Source organism: Botrytis porri (genome assembly GCF_014898465.1).
Source record: "Botrytis porri strain MUCL 3234 chromosome Unknown BPOR_002, whole genome shotgun sequence".
In the NCBI taxonomy this organism is placed as follows: domain Eukaryota; kingdom Fungi; phylum Ascomycota; class Leotiomycetes; order Helotiales; family Sclerotiniaceae; genus Botrytis; species Botrytis porri.
In genome coordinates this window covers 3417363-3433228 of record NW_024066076.1, presented here as the reverse complement: position 1 = coordinate 3433228, position 15866 = coordinate 3417363, and the positions used below count along the sequence as shown (strand labels likewise).

General features: G+C 36.4%; 4 protein-coding genes across 4 annotated transcripts; all 4 read left to right on the top strand.

The window, feature by feature from the left end:
* Positions 1-1113: 1113 nt before the first annotated feature.
* EAF01_002016 (uncharacterized protein) lies at positions 1114-1386 on the top strand (the record flags this gene model as incomplete). The annotated part of the gene is made up of 1 exon (XM_038910266.1): positions 1114-1386. One exon carries the CDS (start codon positions 1114-1116, stop codon positions 1384-1386), a length of 273 nt encoding a protein of 90 aa, XP_038775078.1.
* A 5258-nt stretch (positions 1387-6644) lies between these two features.
* On the top strand, positions 6645-8689 carry EAF01_002015 (uncharacterized protein; the record flags this gene model as incomplete). The annotated part of the gene is made up of 4 exons (XM_038910265.1): positions 6645-6950; positions 7006-7058; positions 7164-8187; positions 8246-8689. 4 exons carry the CDS (start codon positions 6645-6647, stop codon positions 8687-8689), a joined length of 1827 nt encoding a protein of 608 aa, XP_038775077.1.
* Positions 8690-9229: 540 nt separating this feature from the next.
* Positions 9230-10447, top strand: EAF01_002014 (uncharacterized protein; the record flags this gene model as incomplete). The annotated part of the gene is made up of 1 exon (XM_038910264.1): positions 9230-10447. One exon carries the CDS (start codon positions 9230-9232, stop codon positions 10445-10447), a length of 1218 nt encoding a protein of 405 aa, XP_038775076.1.
* A 2932-nt stretch (positions 10448-13379) lies between these two features.
* Positions 13380-15440, top strand: EAF01_002013 (uncharacterized protein; the record flags this gene model as incomplete). Its single annotated transcript, XM_038910263.1, has 1 exon — positions 13380-15440. The coding sequence occupies one exon, from the start codon at positions 13380-13382 to the stop codon at positions 15438-15440; it is 2061 nt and encodes a 686-aa protein (XP_038775075.1).
* Between the last annotated feature and the right edge of the window lie 426 nt (positions 15441-15866).

Below are 15866 nucleotides of genomic sequence, written 5' to 3'. Positions count from 1 at the left end.
CGATTATTGCATTCTTTTATTCATACAACGTAGATAGATAGAGATTCACATTACACCTGCATTCACATCACATTCATATCAAGTAACGATTGAATAAATGAATTGTGTATGGAGTATAACGTTCGTTATCGTATGCATTAACAATGAACATCTACAACCCCCTTACACAATACAAATGGACCCCCTTGTTCATCAAATTCCTTCCCCTTCCCCTTGCAATTCAACATGTTGTTGATTAATGTATTCACATCACACTTGCCCCTCCATAGATATTCAATATTAACGTTAATTCTCCATCTGAGTCTGAGTCCGTCCGTCTACTCCATACGTGCTTTGTATTTCCATGATTCTATTTCTAGATAATTCCATCCCTCACACCTTGGACAAAAACCAGCGAGCCAGTCCAAAAAGTCCAAGTGCCAAGCGATTCCACTTCCTTACTCAGAGAAAAAGGATAAAACGTATCGAATCTAACCTGATCCCGGGAATTCTCATTCAAACATCAGGAATTGGAATCAGGATTTCCCTTTGGGGTGGGTGGATCCGTATCGCATTACATTGCATAACAGAACGGAGCTCCATGCGTGTATCAGACTTACTACTTAGGTCACATAGTTATTAGTAGTCAGTGGTCACATACCACATTTGGATCCCCATTGCCCTTTGAGACCATCTCGCCATTTAAGTTAAGAACTGGAGCATCTGCTGTTCCCCGTCGTCGTATACTTTGGTTCATCTTTGCATCAGTCTTGACGTTTAGTGAAAGGTCGAGATCTATCTTTTGAAAAGTTTATCTTATCCACTTGAGAAAGTTATTCGTCACTCGTTGTTATATCTATAAGGCTGTGCCCGGGATATATTTATTTATCCATCTCTCAGTCTTTGATCATTGAGATATTTATCAATTACCAACTACTACTTTCGTTATTCAAGATTCTCAAAAGTAATCTTATATCTCTATCCTAATACCTTCTTCATCTTGTCGATATACAAGTCATATACTCGACTTATCAACTCAACTATCAACCAATCATATCACTTGACATTACACTGCACTACACCACACTACATTACATTACATTACATTACTCAACCACCACCACTACCACCACCATGCGTTCATTCTCCATCTCCAGCATTCGCGGCTCTTTCCGTCGTTCCTCGTCACCATCCTCCATCACCTCCACCACATCCACCAGCCGAGACTCATACACCTCTCAATCCTCCACCAGTCCCATCAACACCATCAATTCCATTATGCATCGTCAACCTTCCATGCAAGATTTAGAAGAGGAGAAGAGGAGTTTCGGAAGTGGTTTGGAGATTATGGAACCTAGACCGATTGTTTACTGGGGGGGTATGGAGGAGAGATTGGGGAGATTTTAGAGGATAGATGGGATGGGATGGGATGGGATGGGATGGGATTAGGGCTGATGAAGAGATGGATGGAGAAATCAGATGTTAGATGTGAATGAAAAAGGAAGCAAAGCAAAGCGGAATGGGACGGGGTACATGGGATTGAGAGAGGTCTCCAATTTCATTCCTCTACGGCGTTTACGAATGATTACAAATGGATGGAGAAATGGGGAAATGGACCCGGGGAGAACTTCCTTCTTGAATATATGGATTGCTTTAGGGGCGTTGGTTTCCATGCTGGATGCAGAAATGGTTGGATGGATTTGTTTCTCACGATCGATTTCTCTCAGCTCTATATATTTACAAAATTGGTGGTTGGAGACTCTTGGTCGTTGATGTTTTTTTTTTTGAGGGGCGGAGATATTTACATTGTAATATGGTTGTCTGGTAGTCTTTTCTTGCTTCATTTCATGAAAATTGATGGAGGGATGGATGGTTGCTATTGAATAGAAAACAATACAATACAATATGAAAAAACATAAGAAAATACAATACAATTATTCTCAAGATCTTGTTCTAGTATCTATCTATCTTTCGATATGTATTTAGGTGTTGGGTTACCCCTCTAATGAGGTAGATATCAGCATTCGATATCGAACATCTAAGATCCATCCAATCTCCAATATCCAATCCCGAACCCCCAGTCCCTACTTATCATCAATTCCACACAAAATATCCATATCAATATCAATATGAAGAAACTCGATTTTTCTCTAAAAACAATCACAATTACAATTGTAATTACAACTGCTATTCCTGTGAGTGATGATTAATCCCGACCAATCGACCAACCGACTGATGACTGATGACTACCTACCGACCAATTGACAGTAGACCTCTCCTCCCATCTCTCCCTCTCTTTTTATTTGATGTATTATTATTTATTAAGTTCATCAGGGACCATGTAGTGAATCGAATGTGAATTATTTTATTTGCTCTACTTTCTGACCACCCCTCTTTGAGCCACCTTTCACCAGCAAAATTAACCAAAAAACTTTTTTATTTATAAATAGAATTTATTGAAAATTCATATATATATATATAATTCAGATCATTTCAAATTTACACTGAAAATTTCAGATTTTTAGGATTTTTCTATGTAGAGATCTGAAGCTTTAAAATACCGATTTTTTAATTTACATGAGATTTACTTGTAAATTTTACTTTTTTTTTTAAATAAATCCTTAATAACTTTTAATAAATATTACTAAAAATGAATAAAAAAATTTATTATTTATAATACTAAAGATTTGAAAAAACACTTGGAAAAATTCTAATTAATAAGTATTTATAAAAGTACTTTCGAAATTATAGAAATTATTTTACTTTATCTAAGTTATATCTTTATAAATATTTTATTATTATTAATTGTTTTTCAATTTTCTATATAAATTCAAGCTCAAAACCTTCAAAAAAGTAATTAATTTCTTTTCATTAATTATGATTGAAAGTTTATTAAAACTTTAAAATTGATTTCAAATTTATATATAATTCTTATATAAATCAAAAAATCTATATTTTAAAGCTTCAAATCTTCATTTAAAAAAAATCCTAAGAATTTGAACTTTTAGAATAAGTGTTACGACGGCATCCAATATACCGCGTCACATGGTCAGGAAGTCACGTGATGGACCTAGAGGATCTAGGGGATCGAAGAATAAACATCTAGATCCATAGGATCCAGAGGATCCAGACAAGACAGAACTGTAGGTTCTGCAGAGCAGGAAGGTCTATATAAGAGAACAGATTTCATTACAATGTAGAGCTTCGTGCTCAAGAACAATCATTAGTTTCATTACTATAGTTACGAGAATTGCAACCAGTTACCAACCTTATTGAATTCCTACTTGAAGTCTAGTCTAAACCACCTCGAGAGATCTCTAGACACTTCCACGTGACCCTAGAGGCAGCTCCCGTAACAATAAGTTTAAATTGATTTAAATTATATACATATAAGTTTCCAATAAATCCTATCTATAAATAAAAAAGATGTTGATAAGTTAAAAAAACGATTTTAAATGTAAAAGAGTAGTCTCAAAGAGGAGTGATTAGAAAGTAGGATATTCGATTTATATTATATTACTCGGCAAAATAATTAAAGATGTATAGTATATATTAGAATTAGCCATAGCTTCTATAAGTTCTAATTAAATTATATAAAACTTGATACAACAATTCTTTTATATTTTACGTATATGAAGAGAGAGTTTTATAAAGTTTGAATTAAAAATGAAAGAAATAATATATTAAAGTAAATGAGTTAATAAAAAGAAGTATAATTTAATATTATCTTTTAAATTCTGTATATCTTTATCAACTTTTCATTATTATATATTATTGAACATTTAAATTGTACTTAAAATTAAATATAATATAATTTAAAAATAACAGTATTTTCTATTATTTCTTATTTACAAAAAGTTATTTAAAATTGAAAAAGATATTTAGTGAAAATAAATGAATTTTTTTTAAAAGTAATAAATCTAACACTTTTTTTATTCTAAATATAAGTAACTTTCTTAATCATAAATAAATCTTTATAAAAATATATTTATTTAAAGATTAAACTTTTATTTAATAATACATTAAACTTTTAATATTATAAGTATTAAATCGATTTAATTATTCAAGATTGAAAAGGTATTAAAAAATAAGCACTTTTCGAATCAATTTAACAATTTCATTTACTTTTATTTTAATTATTTCACTTTTAAATCTTTAGAAACTTGAATTTAATATAATTATTATATTAATTAATTATATATATCAATTCTACCTTATTTTATCAAAAATTATTAAAGTTATAATTGTTTTTAATTTATAGTAACATGGTTTATCATCGAGTAGATTATAACATTGAGTGGACTACTTCAAAATATACTAAAATTAATCTTTTTCTAATATTTGAATTACAATAATCAATTAATATTTTTTAAAAAGGAAAAAATATTTATCAACAAGAAAAAATATCTTATGAAAATATTTAGTTTTTAAATGAAAATTTCTATTATATTTTATGAAAGTGAAAATTGTTACGATTTTGATTACAAAAAAACTATTTCTATAATAATTACTATATAAATTTAAATTCTTAATAAATAATATGAAAATTGTAATATTTATATAATTAAATTTTATAATTTTATAATTTTTCAATTTTAAAAAATATATTATTAAATGAAGAAAGTATATGATTACGTATAGACAAATTCTATATATATTTAAAGTAGCTCACTCGATGATAAACCACGTTATACATCTTCAATTATTTTGCCGAGTATATTACATTACATTATGTATAAATTACACACACATGAATTACTGGAAAGGTACAGAGGGAAAGAGCAGAGAGAAGATAAAGATGGGAAATGGGAAAGAGGAAAGAATCGCTATCTAGAGTGTGAGTGTTGTATTGGGTAGGTAGTTGATGCGAGGAATTGAGAGATGCTGGTTCGTTATAGTTACTGATGTGGAGAATGAGGAATGGAATGGAAGGCGAAGGGCGGAGATGGGTGGTAGAGGGGTGTTTGGTAGAGGGTGTTTGGGTGTTTGATAGAGGGGTGTTGAGTATTTAGTATAGGAGAGATTGTGAGAGATTGTATTATATACCTGCATACCTATATAAGTACGAATGAATAAATCATGAGATGTATGAAGCAGATATATGTAAAAGAGATATCAAGTTTCCCAAGATTGTTTAGGGATTTATAGGATTTATAAAGTTTGTTTACTTATATAAGAGTCTAGGCAATATATAGAGGGAAGAATTTGATGGAAAATCGATTACAAACGGATGAGATATAGAATGCAGAGTAGACTCGGGAGTATATGAAATGATATCTCGAGCTAAGCTTAGGTATGTGGGCTGAGATTTTGAGAAGATTTTGAGAAGGGATTGGAGATGGGTGATTGAGAGATTGAGAGATTGAAATTTATTAAGGGTTTGTATGGAGTGAGGGGTGTTTAGATTATCACTTAGTTATGTTTTGAATCGGAAATTATATACGAGAGGGTAGGGGAAACACAATTAAAACACACAAACGAAGGGTTTTTCTACATGTGTCGTACGTCGCAAATTCAATTCAATCCAGTGTTCGCTTCGGTTCCTCGGAAGGAGTAGGGAGGGAGGCTCAGCACCATAACCTTATAATGGTAGTTGCTCTTGGCTTGACTTGTTATCGCACCGAGCGCACCTTGATTTGTGTGTGCTTAGATACCTACTTATCGAAGGGCTCATTTTATTTCTACGTTTATTGATATTGATATGGATATTGATGGATCTCGTGCGGAGTACTCGGAACAAGAATTCTTAAAATAGTAGTAGAGAGGGGTATGTACAATATACGACTGGATTCAGATGGGAGAGAAGAGTCGGTGCTCGGATATTGGGAACTTGGGATTGTGCGGGAGAGGCATGGAGGGATAGATGGATGAAGGGATGGATGGATGGGGAATGGCACGGAGGAGAGAGGGAAAGGGATTGGATTGGGTTGGATTGGGATATTGATTATAGAGGGAAAGGGAAAGGGAATGATACGAATATGGAGACCTTATGGACCGAGTATAAGGACGAAGAGTCCGGAGAAGAAGCTTTGATATTGGAATTGGCTCGGAGTGTTCTTCTCTCATACTTTACTTTCACAAAAGCACAAGAAGAACGAGGTCTAGAACCCCAGAAACCAATACCTAAGAGTAACAGCACCCGAGAACACCGAAAAGACACTCAATGTTAATTATCTCGCTTCGTGTCTGTTCTCTTATACAATAGAGTGAGGCTGAGTCGTTGAGAGAGAGGATATGAGTAGGAATGAGCAGATAACATAGTTTTACGCATGATGAGGTACAGAGATATATATTGTCATATTATCAACTTTTCATTGGCAAGAAATATTATGTTAAGGTTATTCACGTGTATTATCTACCAATAGATCGTCAGAATAATTAAAGATAGGATCAAAGTCTAGATTTTGTGAAAGAGTCATATTTTCCAATTTGATCTCCCGAATTGGGAATAATTTCTCTACATAGTCACGTGAATACCCATTTGGTAACATGTTGAGAAATAATTAATCTCATCAAATTCGCGCTTCCATCCTCGAAATAACTTCAAAACTATTTACCTTGTTCACTCTGATATCCAAAACAAATCAGTAGGTGATTGATATGATATACTACATTTCAATAACGAGTGTTTAATACTTTACCCTTACAAACCCCCAACCCTAGATATGGCTATAGTTGGAGAGCCTTGTCCAACCAACGACGAAGCGATGGATGAAAATAGAACTGGAGGGGTTCAGATAGCTTCGCGTGCGCAGAATTTGGATTCGGATTTGCATCTAGATTCGGCTTCGGATTCAGTCTCAGATGATGAAAATGGGGACGATGGAGATGAGGAAGACGCTTTGATATCGAATGGGGCCGAGCAAGAAATGATGCAGAAGGAAATGAACTTGAATAAAACACAAGCTTGGGCTCTTTATCTGAGTCATTTTTTATCCACCTGGAACGGAAGGAGTTATGAATTCGCGGCTGTAAGTTTGATGAAGAGTCTGGATTTATGGACGATACTAATGAATTTTCTGATAGATTATCTTCACGGCAAATGCATGGCCTGACACATTGGTTGCTGCTTCTATTCGGTATGTTATCACCTCCTCGCACGATTGGGATGTGGAAAAAGGAGATGATATGATATATATCACGTGATGAGCAAATACTGATTGAAGTGAATTGGATTTCAACAGTGGTATTGTGAGGACTTTAGCATCTATCTGTCTCTCCTCGAGTGTAGGGAGATGGGTTGATAAGAGTCCAGACCGACTGAAGACTCTTTTGACCACGATTACGATCAATAGGATTGCAGTGATTTGCGCTTCAATATTATGGCTTTTTGTGGTTGAATCGGAGAACAATCCTGAAAATGGTATACCTTTACTTCAGTCTAGGAAAGCCGATGTTACATTCAGAGATACCATGAAATTTGTTTTGTTTATACCAATTCTTGGATTTGGTATTTTGGAAGGATTAAGCGCGAATGGAAATATGCTATCAATGGAAAGAGATTGGGTGGTTGTTGCTGCAGCACCAGAAGGGAATCAATATGATCTTACGCATTTAAATTCTTCGATGAGAAGGATCGATTTGAGTTGTAAACTCCTCGCACCTATATTAGTCTCACTCCTAATCTCGAGACTGGAAATCAAAATTGGGGTGGTTGTTGTAGGTGGGATGAGTGCTGCGAGTTGGGGATTGGAAATGTGGTCTGCGAGGAGAGTATGGAAATCTAACACTCGATTACAACAAAAGAAAGAGGCTAGAAATGATGAAGTATTATCGGATGTCGAGGTGCTAAGTGTGAGGGAGAAATTCATGCGAGGACTTCGTTTGCACAAGGAAGACTTTAGGAATTATTTTTCGTCCAAAGTTTGGATTCCTTCAATGTCGCTCTCTGTACTCCATTTTTCTGCACTTTCGTACGGTGCCACGTTTATCACTTTTTTGCTCAATGCGGGATTTTCGTTGGATCTTATTACACTTGGTCGAACAGCGGGAAGTGTGGTGGAAATTAGTAGCACGGTCGTAACACCCTTTGGAGTTCGACAACTTTCAAAGGCCCACGGACATGGTCCATATGATCGTTTACACGGATCTAATGATTCGGATGAAGGTTTATTACAGGGAGAAGGCGAAATCGATGAATCGGGAAGAATCACTACTGGATTGGAACGATTAGGTCTTTGGGGTCTTACATGGCAATTCATCAATCTCGTATGTATTCATCCTCTCATGATTATTTATACACATCCACATAATAAACAAATACTAGATTCCCGTAACTCTTATCCTCTGGATCCTCTCCACTTCCACCTCTATCCCCAGCACTCCCCTTCTCTCCCGCATCATTCCTCCCCTCGCCCCCAATTCTCCCATTCTCGCTCTCTTCCTTTTCGCTACGCTCTCTCTCTCCCGTCTCGGTCTCTGGATCTTCGATCTTACCAGTCAACAACTAAGCCAAACCCTCAGTGTACCTACTCAGCGCTCCTCCTTTGCCGGCTGCGAATACTCCCTCGTAGCACTATTTGAATTGGGAAATTATGTGATGGCGATTATTTGGTCGAGACAAGATCAATTTAGGTGGGTGGTCCTGGTGAGTTTGATGGCGGTGGGTGGGAGTATGATAGTTTATGCGGGGTGGGTGAGGAGGGTGAGGGGTCATTTGGTGCATTGGGAGAAGGTGGGGAGGTGTGGGGGAAAATGTGGTGGAGGATAGATTGATTTGAGAGGAGGTGGTATATTTTTTTTATAGTGAGCAAAATCCATTCATTGTCTGATGCTGATATCATTGTTTACCAAACGTTAAAAAGTGTTTGATATTCATATTTCCACAGAACATATACATAGAGAATTTATAATCCAATCATTGAAATACCGAGCGAGTGAGTACTATTTTTCGCCTCTTTGTTTCCCACTCCATCACAGTGTTGAATATTAATCTTTGAAAAGCGTTTGATACGATACTCTCGCGTAATCAATAACCAACAACCCAATATTCCCAAAACCTCCTTCCCTAATTCAGGACTCGGAATCGAATCAAATTTCATCAACCTCTTCAACAACTTTTCCTAGGTAGGTACTCCAGAGACAAACATAAACTAATACATAAGTCAACTACCCCACTTTCCGACCACCCCCTCTTTTCGACCACCTCAAAAACCACACCGCTTTGAGTAATTATAAAATTTATACTTTGAATAACTCAACAATGCTTTAATCAATTGATTTGAAATTTTGATATTATTATAATTGTGATATGAAGAATAGATATACCGAAGAAGATATCGCAGAGGCTCTTAGAGCGATTACAAATGGAGCAAGCATACGAAGAGCTAGCTTGGATTATGGTGTTCCACGTACCACACTTCACGATCGAATATATGGTGGAGTTTCGCATCAAAAAGGCGCCCAAATACTTCAAAAGTTATCTCCAATTCAGGAGAATCGACTAGCAGAATGGATATTAGTACAGGAAGCTCTTGGTACTAGCCCTACACATCGTCAAATCAGAGAGATGGCAGAGCACCTCCTTATTGTACGAGGGGAGGATCCCTCACTTGGAAAGAAATGGATACATAGCTTTTTTCGAAGGCATCCTAATATTGGAACTAAGAAGCAACATCAAATCGATTCTGCACGAGTTTCAGGTGCTACATCTGATATTATTAAGAAGTGGTTCCGGAACCTCGCAATCCCTGAAATCAAGGCTATTAAGCCGGCCAACAGATGGAATATGGATGAAGCAGGTATAATGGAGGGTCAGGGTCTTAATGGACTAGTAGTAGGAAGCACTGATCGAAGATTTATTCAAAAAAAGCAACCTGGATCTCGAATTTGGACCTCTTTTATAGAATGCATTTCAGCCAATGGAAAAAGCATTACTCCCCTTGTAATATATAAGGGAAAATCAGTTCAACAACAATGGTTTCCAACAGATTTGACTCTATTCAAGGGTTGGAACTTTACCGCTACAGAAAATGGATGGACTACAGATGCTACAGCTTTAGAATGGCTGAAAAAGATCTATATCCCTCAAACTACCCCTATTCAGCCGGAAAATTCAAGACTCCTCATTTTGGACGGACACGGAAGCCATGAAACTACAGCATTTATGTTAGAATGCTTTAATAACAACATATATCTCTTACTTCTCCCACCACATACGTCACACGTACTACAACCACTCGATTTATCTGTGTTCTCACCCCTAAAAAGTGCATATCGAATCGAACTTAATAAATTAAGTCTATTATCCGATTCCTCACCAATTGAAAAGCGCAATTTCCTTTCTTGCTATCAGAAGGCTAGAATAGAAGGTTTAACTATTCAAAATATCAAGTCTGGGTGGCAAGCTAGTGGTCTTTGGCCCAAAAATATGGCTAAACCTCTTATGAGTCGACTTTTGCTTGAAAATAGCAATAGAGAGGTTTTATCACTTAATCCTGAATCTGATGATGATCCTATTCTTCAATGAAATATATATTCATCGTTTATTCAATGGAAAACCCCTCAAAAAGGAGCCGATATCAGAAAATATAGAGATATAATGATTCAAGAGAAGGAGATCGATTTGCCAACACGAAGATTACTATTTCGCAAGATTATAAAAGGATTCGATGCTAAGGATTATGAACTCTTAGAGGCAGAGAATAAGATTAGAAAGCTAGAATATCAATTAGATGAAGCATTACCTAGAAAAAGGCGAAAGGTTGTGGTATCTCCAAATTCGAAGTTCGCAGGGATTAGAGCTATAAGGCGTACACAAATTGAAGCTGGAGATCGTGAAGATGAGGTAGATGATAGCTCTAGTGCTATAGAAAGTGATTCTACAGGCGATTTCATTGAAGTTCAATAGTTATTGAGTTATTAAAGTTTTAAGTGTAGATAATATGAATTTTTTAGGTGGTCGGAAACAGGGGGTGGTCGGAAAGTGGGGTAGTTGACTTATCGATCGCTTATAATATTATAATCTGTATTCTGTATATTTTCTTTCAACTCCCGGTATAGCTTGACGTGTATGTAGGATATTTCATTTGTGATTTGTGATATCATATTATATCCCACATTCTAATCTAACGAATAAGCGTTTTTAAGAGATACTCTAGTATGTCTATCTAGATAATATGAGCACTTTTGATAACTGGAATTGAAGATATAGTAATATGCTCGCTTATTTTAAACATTAAAACATAACGTAGTTCATTAGCATGTAGGTCATATCATCATATCGACTAGTCTATTTTACATATAAAATTTATCCATATATAACTATATACTTTCTTTATCTACTAATAAAATTTTATGAAAATCTGATATGTAAATTCTAATTATATCAATATTATAAAATTTAATTTGCTTAAAAATCTGAATTATTATAACAATTATTAAAGAATTAATTTTTTTATAACAGAAATTATAATAATTTTTTTTCAATATAATATAAATATTAAATTCTAAAATAGATTTTTAAAATGTGACTATTATTTTCTTATTATTTAATATAATTTTTCTTTTGAAAATAATTATTAGTTTGTAAAAATCTGATTATCAAAAAAACTTTACATTTTTGAAGTAGTCAATATAATGATATAGTCTACATGCTAATGAACTATATTATTTTCGATCATTAATTTTACGAAATGAATGATTTGATAATTTGATTAGTTAATGAGTAATTAATCGTACGACTTATTTATATATATCTAAAGTGTAAAAGGGGATCCCTGAGAGACCCTTGAACCGTGGGTTTGCTTATGTTTGGGATTCTCATGAGATTTTTACGTTTCACAAAAAGAAAATTGACTCCGCTTCGCTTAGCTTAGGTAGCTTTGCTACGTATTGTTGTATTTTGTACCTAGGTAGGTAGGTATACGAGCCTAGTGGTAATGAATCATTCATTTATTCATCCTTTCATTCACTGTATATAATTCACAATCATACAATTCACACATACGTACTTTTGTCATTACTTCATCGGTACTGGTTCGAGATCTATGAGTAAATTTGTTTGGATGGATGGATCTATTCATTCTTTTTGGCGATATTTTTGTTTGCCTGGATTCCGAAGGGATCGGAGAAGTGGTGAGATTGAGATTGATGAGATTGTAATTGAGATTGAAATGAGTGTTGAGACTAGTGAAGGCACTACAGCAAGCGAGTAAACTTTATAATGCTTTTCCTTCGATCACTATATGAGTAGATCTTTGTTGTATTGATTTTTTTGTTATAGTTATAATTGTTATTCACTAATACATTTCTATAGGTGTATCATCTATATTGCATCAAGATATATAGATTGATTTACACAAATCCATTTTTTGTTCTATTTCCATCTGGAGTGATGGGGATTGTGTTGAACTTGCACTGAGATTGGTATTGGTGTGCTGTAGCGAGCGAGTAAACGAAAACTTGTTCTCTAGTTGCTGTATGACTGTGTTTTTTATTAGTTGTTGTTTTTGTTATCAATATTATTCATCGTTGTGTTGCTGTAAGTATGTTAATTATACTGTTTTAAAATTTATGTATGAGTCCTTTTGAATCTATTCACTCTTTAGCTGTACTTTCGTCTGGAGTGATTGGAGTGATTGGAATGATTGGGATGATTGGGATTGCATTGAAGTCGGCATAGCTGCTGTAGCAAGCGAATAAACCGCGGCTTGTTTCCAATCACTGCATTGCTGTGTTAAGGTTGCATTAGTTACTATTTTTGTTATTATTCACTGATATATTCCCACAATCACCTACTTAGGTACGTCGCCATGCTGTATCAAGATATACAAATGCGCTCTCATATCACCCCTCTCCTTTCTATAATACCTCAATTTCATCTAGAACAATTGGCACGCCGTAGTAAGTAAGCCAGCCGCAACTCCAATCACTGTACGGCTGTTCTGGTTATTAATCATCTATATCTTATACATCGAGATATAGATAAACACGATTATCGAAAAGTCTACTGTACAATAACAACACTAGACTAGCGGATTCACGGATATGATCGGTTCTCTCTTTCATGGTTTTGTATAGATATATACGGTTGCTCTTAAGGTTTTCATACACTTTAACCGTACGGCCGTAGGAAAGATAGTGTTTTGTTTTGTTTGGGGAAAGGAAAGTATATAAGTTTCTTAGTTAACGTTGTGCGGGAAAACATATTCTGATTTGGAATTTCATTCTAAATCTACTCATCTTCATCTTCATATTCAAGATCATCTGTCTAGCAAAGAGAACATCTCACGACTTCAACACTCTTGAGAAACTTCTAGATATCTTGATATACATATATCGAGAATCTAAAACATCATTCGACGGATTGATAAAGGAAATACAACTTATCTACCTACCTACCTACCTACATATATTCACAACAATCAACATCTTCCAAAATACCACCTCTCAACCACATCATGGCAAATCCAGAAACCCCACGACAAAATCCGCGGATTCCTTTCGGGCTGAAAGATATTTCAGAACCATTGTATCCAACATCCCCAACACCAAGACCCAAACCATCAAAAACAAACTCCAATTCTAAAATCCACAATCCACCACCCCAATCATTCTCCTCATCATCCTCCGCCCAATCCTCACCATCCTCACGCTCTTACTCCAGCGCCCCCAGCAGTCCCATCCGCACCGCACCAACCACTCCCTCCTTGAATCTCACCTCCAAAATGCGCAATTTATGGAATACCTCGCAAAGCAAATCTTTTCTCTCCAATCTCAACATTGGTCTTGCGACGAATTTTCCCCTGAAGAATTTAAATCTTCATTCGAAGAAAAGTTCATCTGTTGTGAGCGCTGATGAAGAGGTTTGGGCTGCGTTTGGGAGAGATGAATATCATAATTATATTCATCATGGCGATCATACTAACTACTCCAATTACTCAAACCAGACGAATGACGTCGCAGCAGCAATCCCTATCCCCAAATTATCCAGTCCTAACGGCAAACCAGCGAAGCCCTTGCTTTATAGTGCTATGGGTGATACAGATGCAAATCCGCTCTCAGGACCATCCACACAACATGCGGAGTATCTTATCTCGAGAGTAGAGGGGCGGTTTATGGGTCCGGATACATCACCAATAGAATCGCCTTCTCGGGAGGCATTGGCTGGGGGTATGTTGTTTGGTTATGGGGGTGGGAATGGAAGACTTGGCAATGAGCGGATGAAGGGAACTTATAAAAATGAGAATGAGGGAGTTGCAGTCGGAAATATGAGAGGCACAGGGGATGAGAACCAGGGAATTGTGAAGAGCAGAAATGGTAGAGGAAGAGAAAAGATGCTCCCAAAGAAGCACAACCAGAAGACCTGGAAATATATACATCAATCTTGTAAGGAGATGTTGGATAGTATGCATCTTTCCAAATGCGATGGTGAGGTTACTAAAGTTACTGGACAGGAGAATGGGAATAGATTTGTGGGAGCAGAGGATTGTATGGATAAAGTCAATGATGAAGATGACGATGAGGGCAATGAGGCCGAGCGCAATAATACAGAGGGACACGACGGATCCGATGTCTTTACCGATGCATATTCAGGAGCTGGATCTGGTAGATACTGGGGAAAATATCAACATCGTCATAGATTGATTCATACCGAATCTCAAGACTCGATGGTGGAGATTTACACTTCTTTGCCTGTTTCTACATCTACAGATCCTTCTGCCTCTTGTCCTTTTTCTCGTTTTGGGTCGAGGAAACAACAAGATCAGAAAAAGACGCAAATGCAAATGCAACATCAACTCGCCAAACAATCGCAGAAAAAATCATCAGCTGAGATTACTCCTGTAATCCCATCGAGCTCTTCTCCGGATAATAGCAGCACAATCACAGCAAATTCCCATTCAGGAAACCATCATGAATCTTCCGACGATACCATAAAACTCGAAAATCAAAACCAAGCAAGTCTAGAATCCGAAATCGAAGATCCACTCAATGAATTCATCCTCACACCCAGAAAACCACTACAAGAAAGCGATTTCGCATACATGCACATGCGACCCAAGCCCAGAACAAATCCCGACGCTACACCTGGAAATTCACTCACCATCATGCCCGAAAATGGAATTGGGAACACATATCAATATTGCTATCCCAACAACAAGGCAAATGACGATAACGAAGACGCTCGATCCTCACTCGACATGGAAGATTCTCTCTACGACGATGAGAAACCTCAACAGAAATTCAAGTTGCGCATGCCGCGTGCGGAGGCGGAGTATCCGGATTTTGGGACCATGATGGATAGGGATAGAGATATGTATACAGATACAGATACGGATATGGAGGTATATCCATCCACTCCTACCCAAAAAACACAAACAAAAGCAACACCCTCCTGGTCTCAAAAACACGAGTTTGATGCCGATGCGGCACTAGAAGCTTCTCTGTCGTCGTTATCTCGTCTTCAGTATGAGTATCAACTGGAGTGTCTGGCTGGATCGCAAGGCTCGATTGTATCTTAAAGGGTTGTTCATGATCTGAGTTCTGATTCCATTGTATCGCTGTTTTTCGCCTTGGCTTTGCTTCGCTTTCCCTCCGTCTCGCCTTTCAGTCGTTGATACATGACGATAAGAAATTTGGTAGCGTAGATGATGGGCGGAGTGTGACACGACATGATAAGATGTCGAAGAAGATGTACTAAAATCAAACCCCCCTCCACTCTCTCCCTCTCCCTTTCATCTAAAGCTAAGAAACACACCCCGGCATATTAAGCGAGATTTTACTTCTCATCATCATCAGGAACTCCCTTAAAAGAAAAGAACATATGAATACAATACAAGAGTATTCATGAAGAGTACATTGTAGTCTCTTGAAACTAAAAAAGGGGTCTTGTAGATAGTTAGATAGATGTAATATAAATATAAATCTCCATCACATTAAAACTCAAA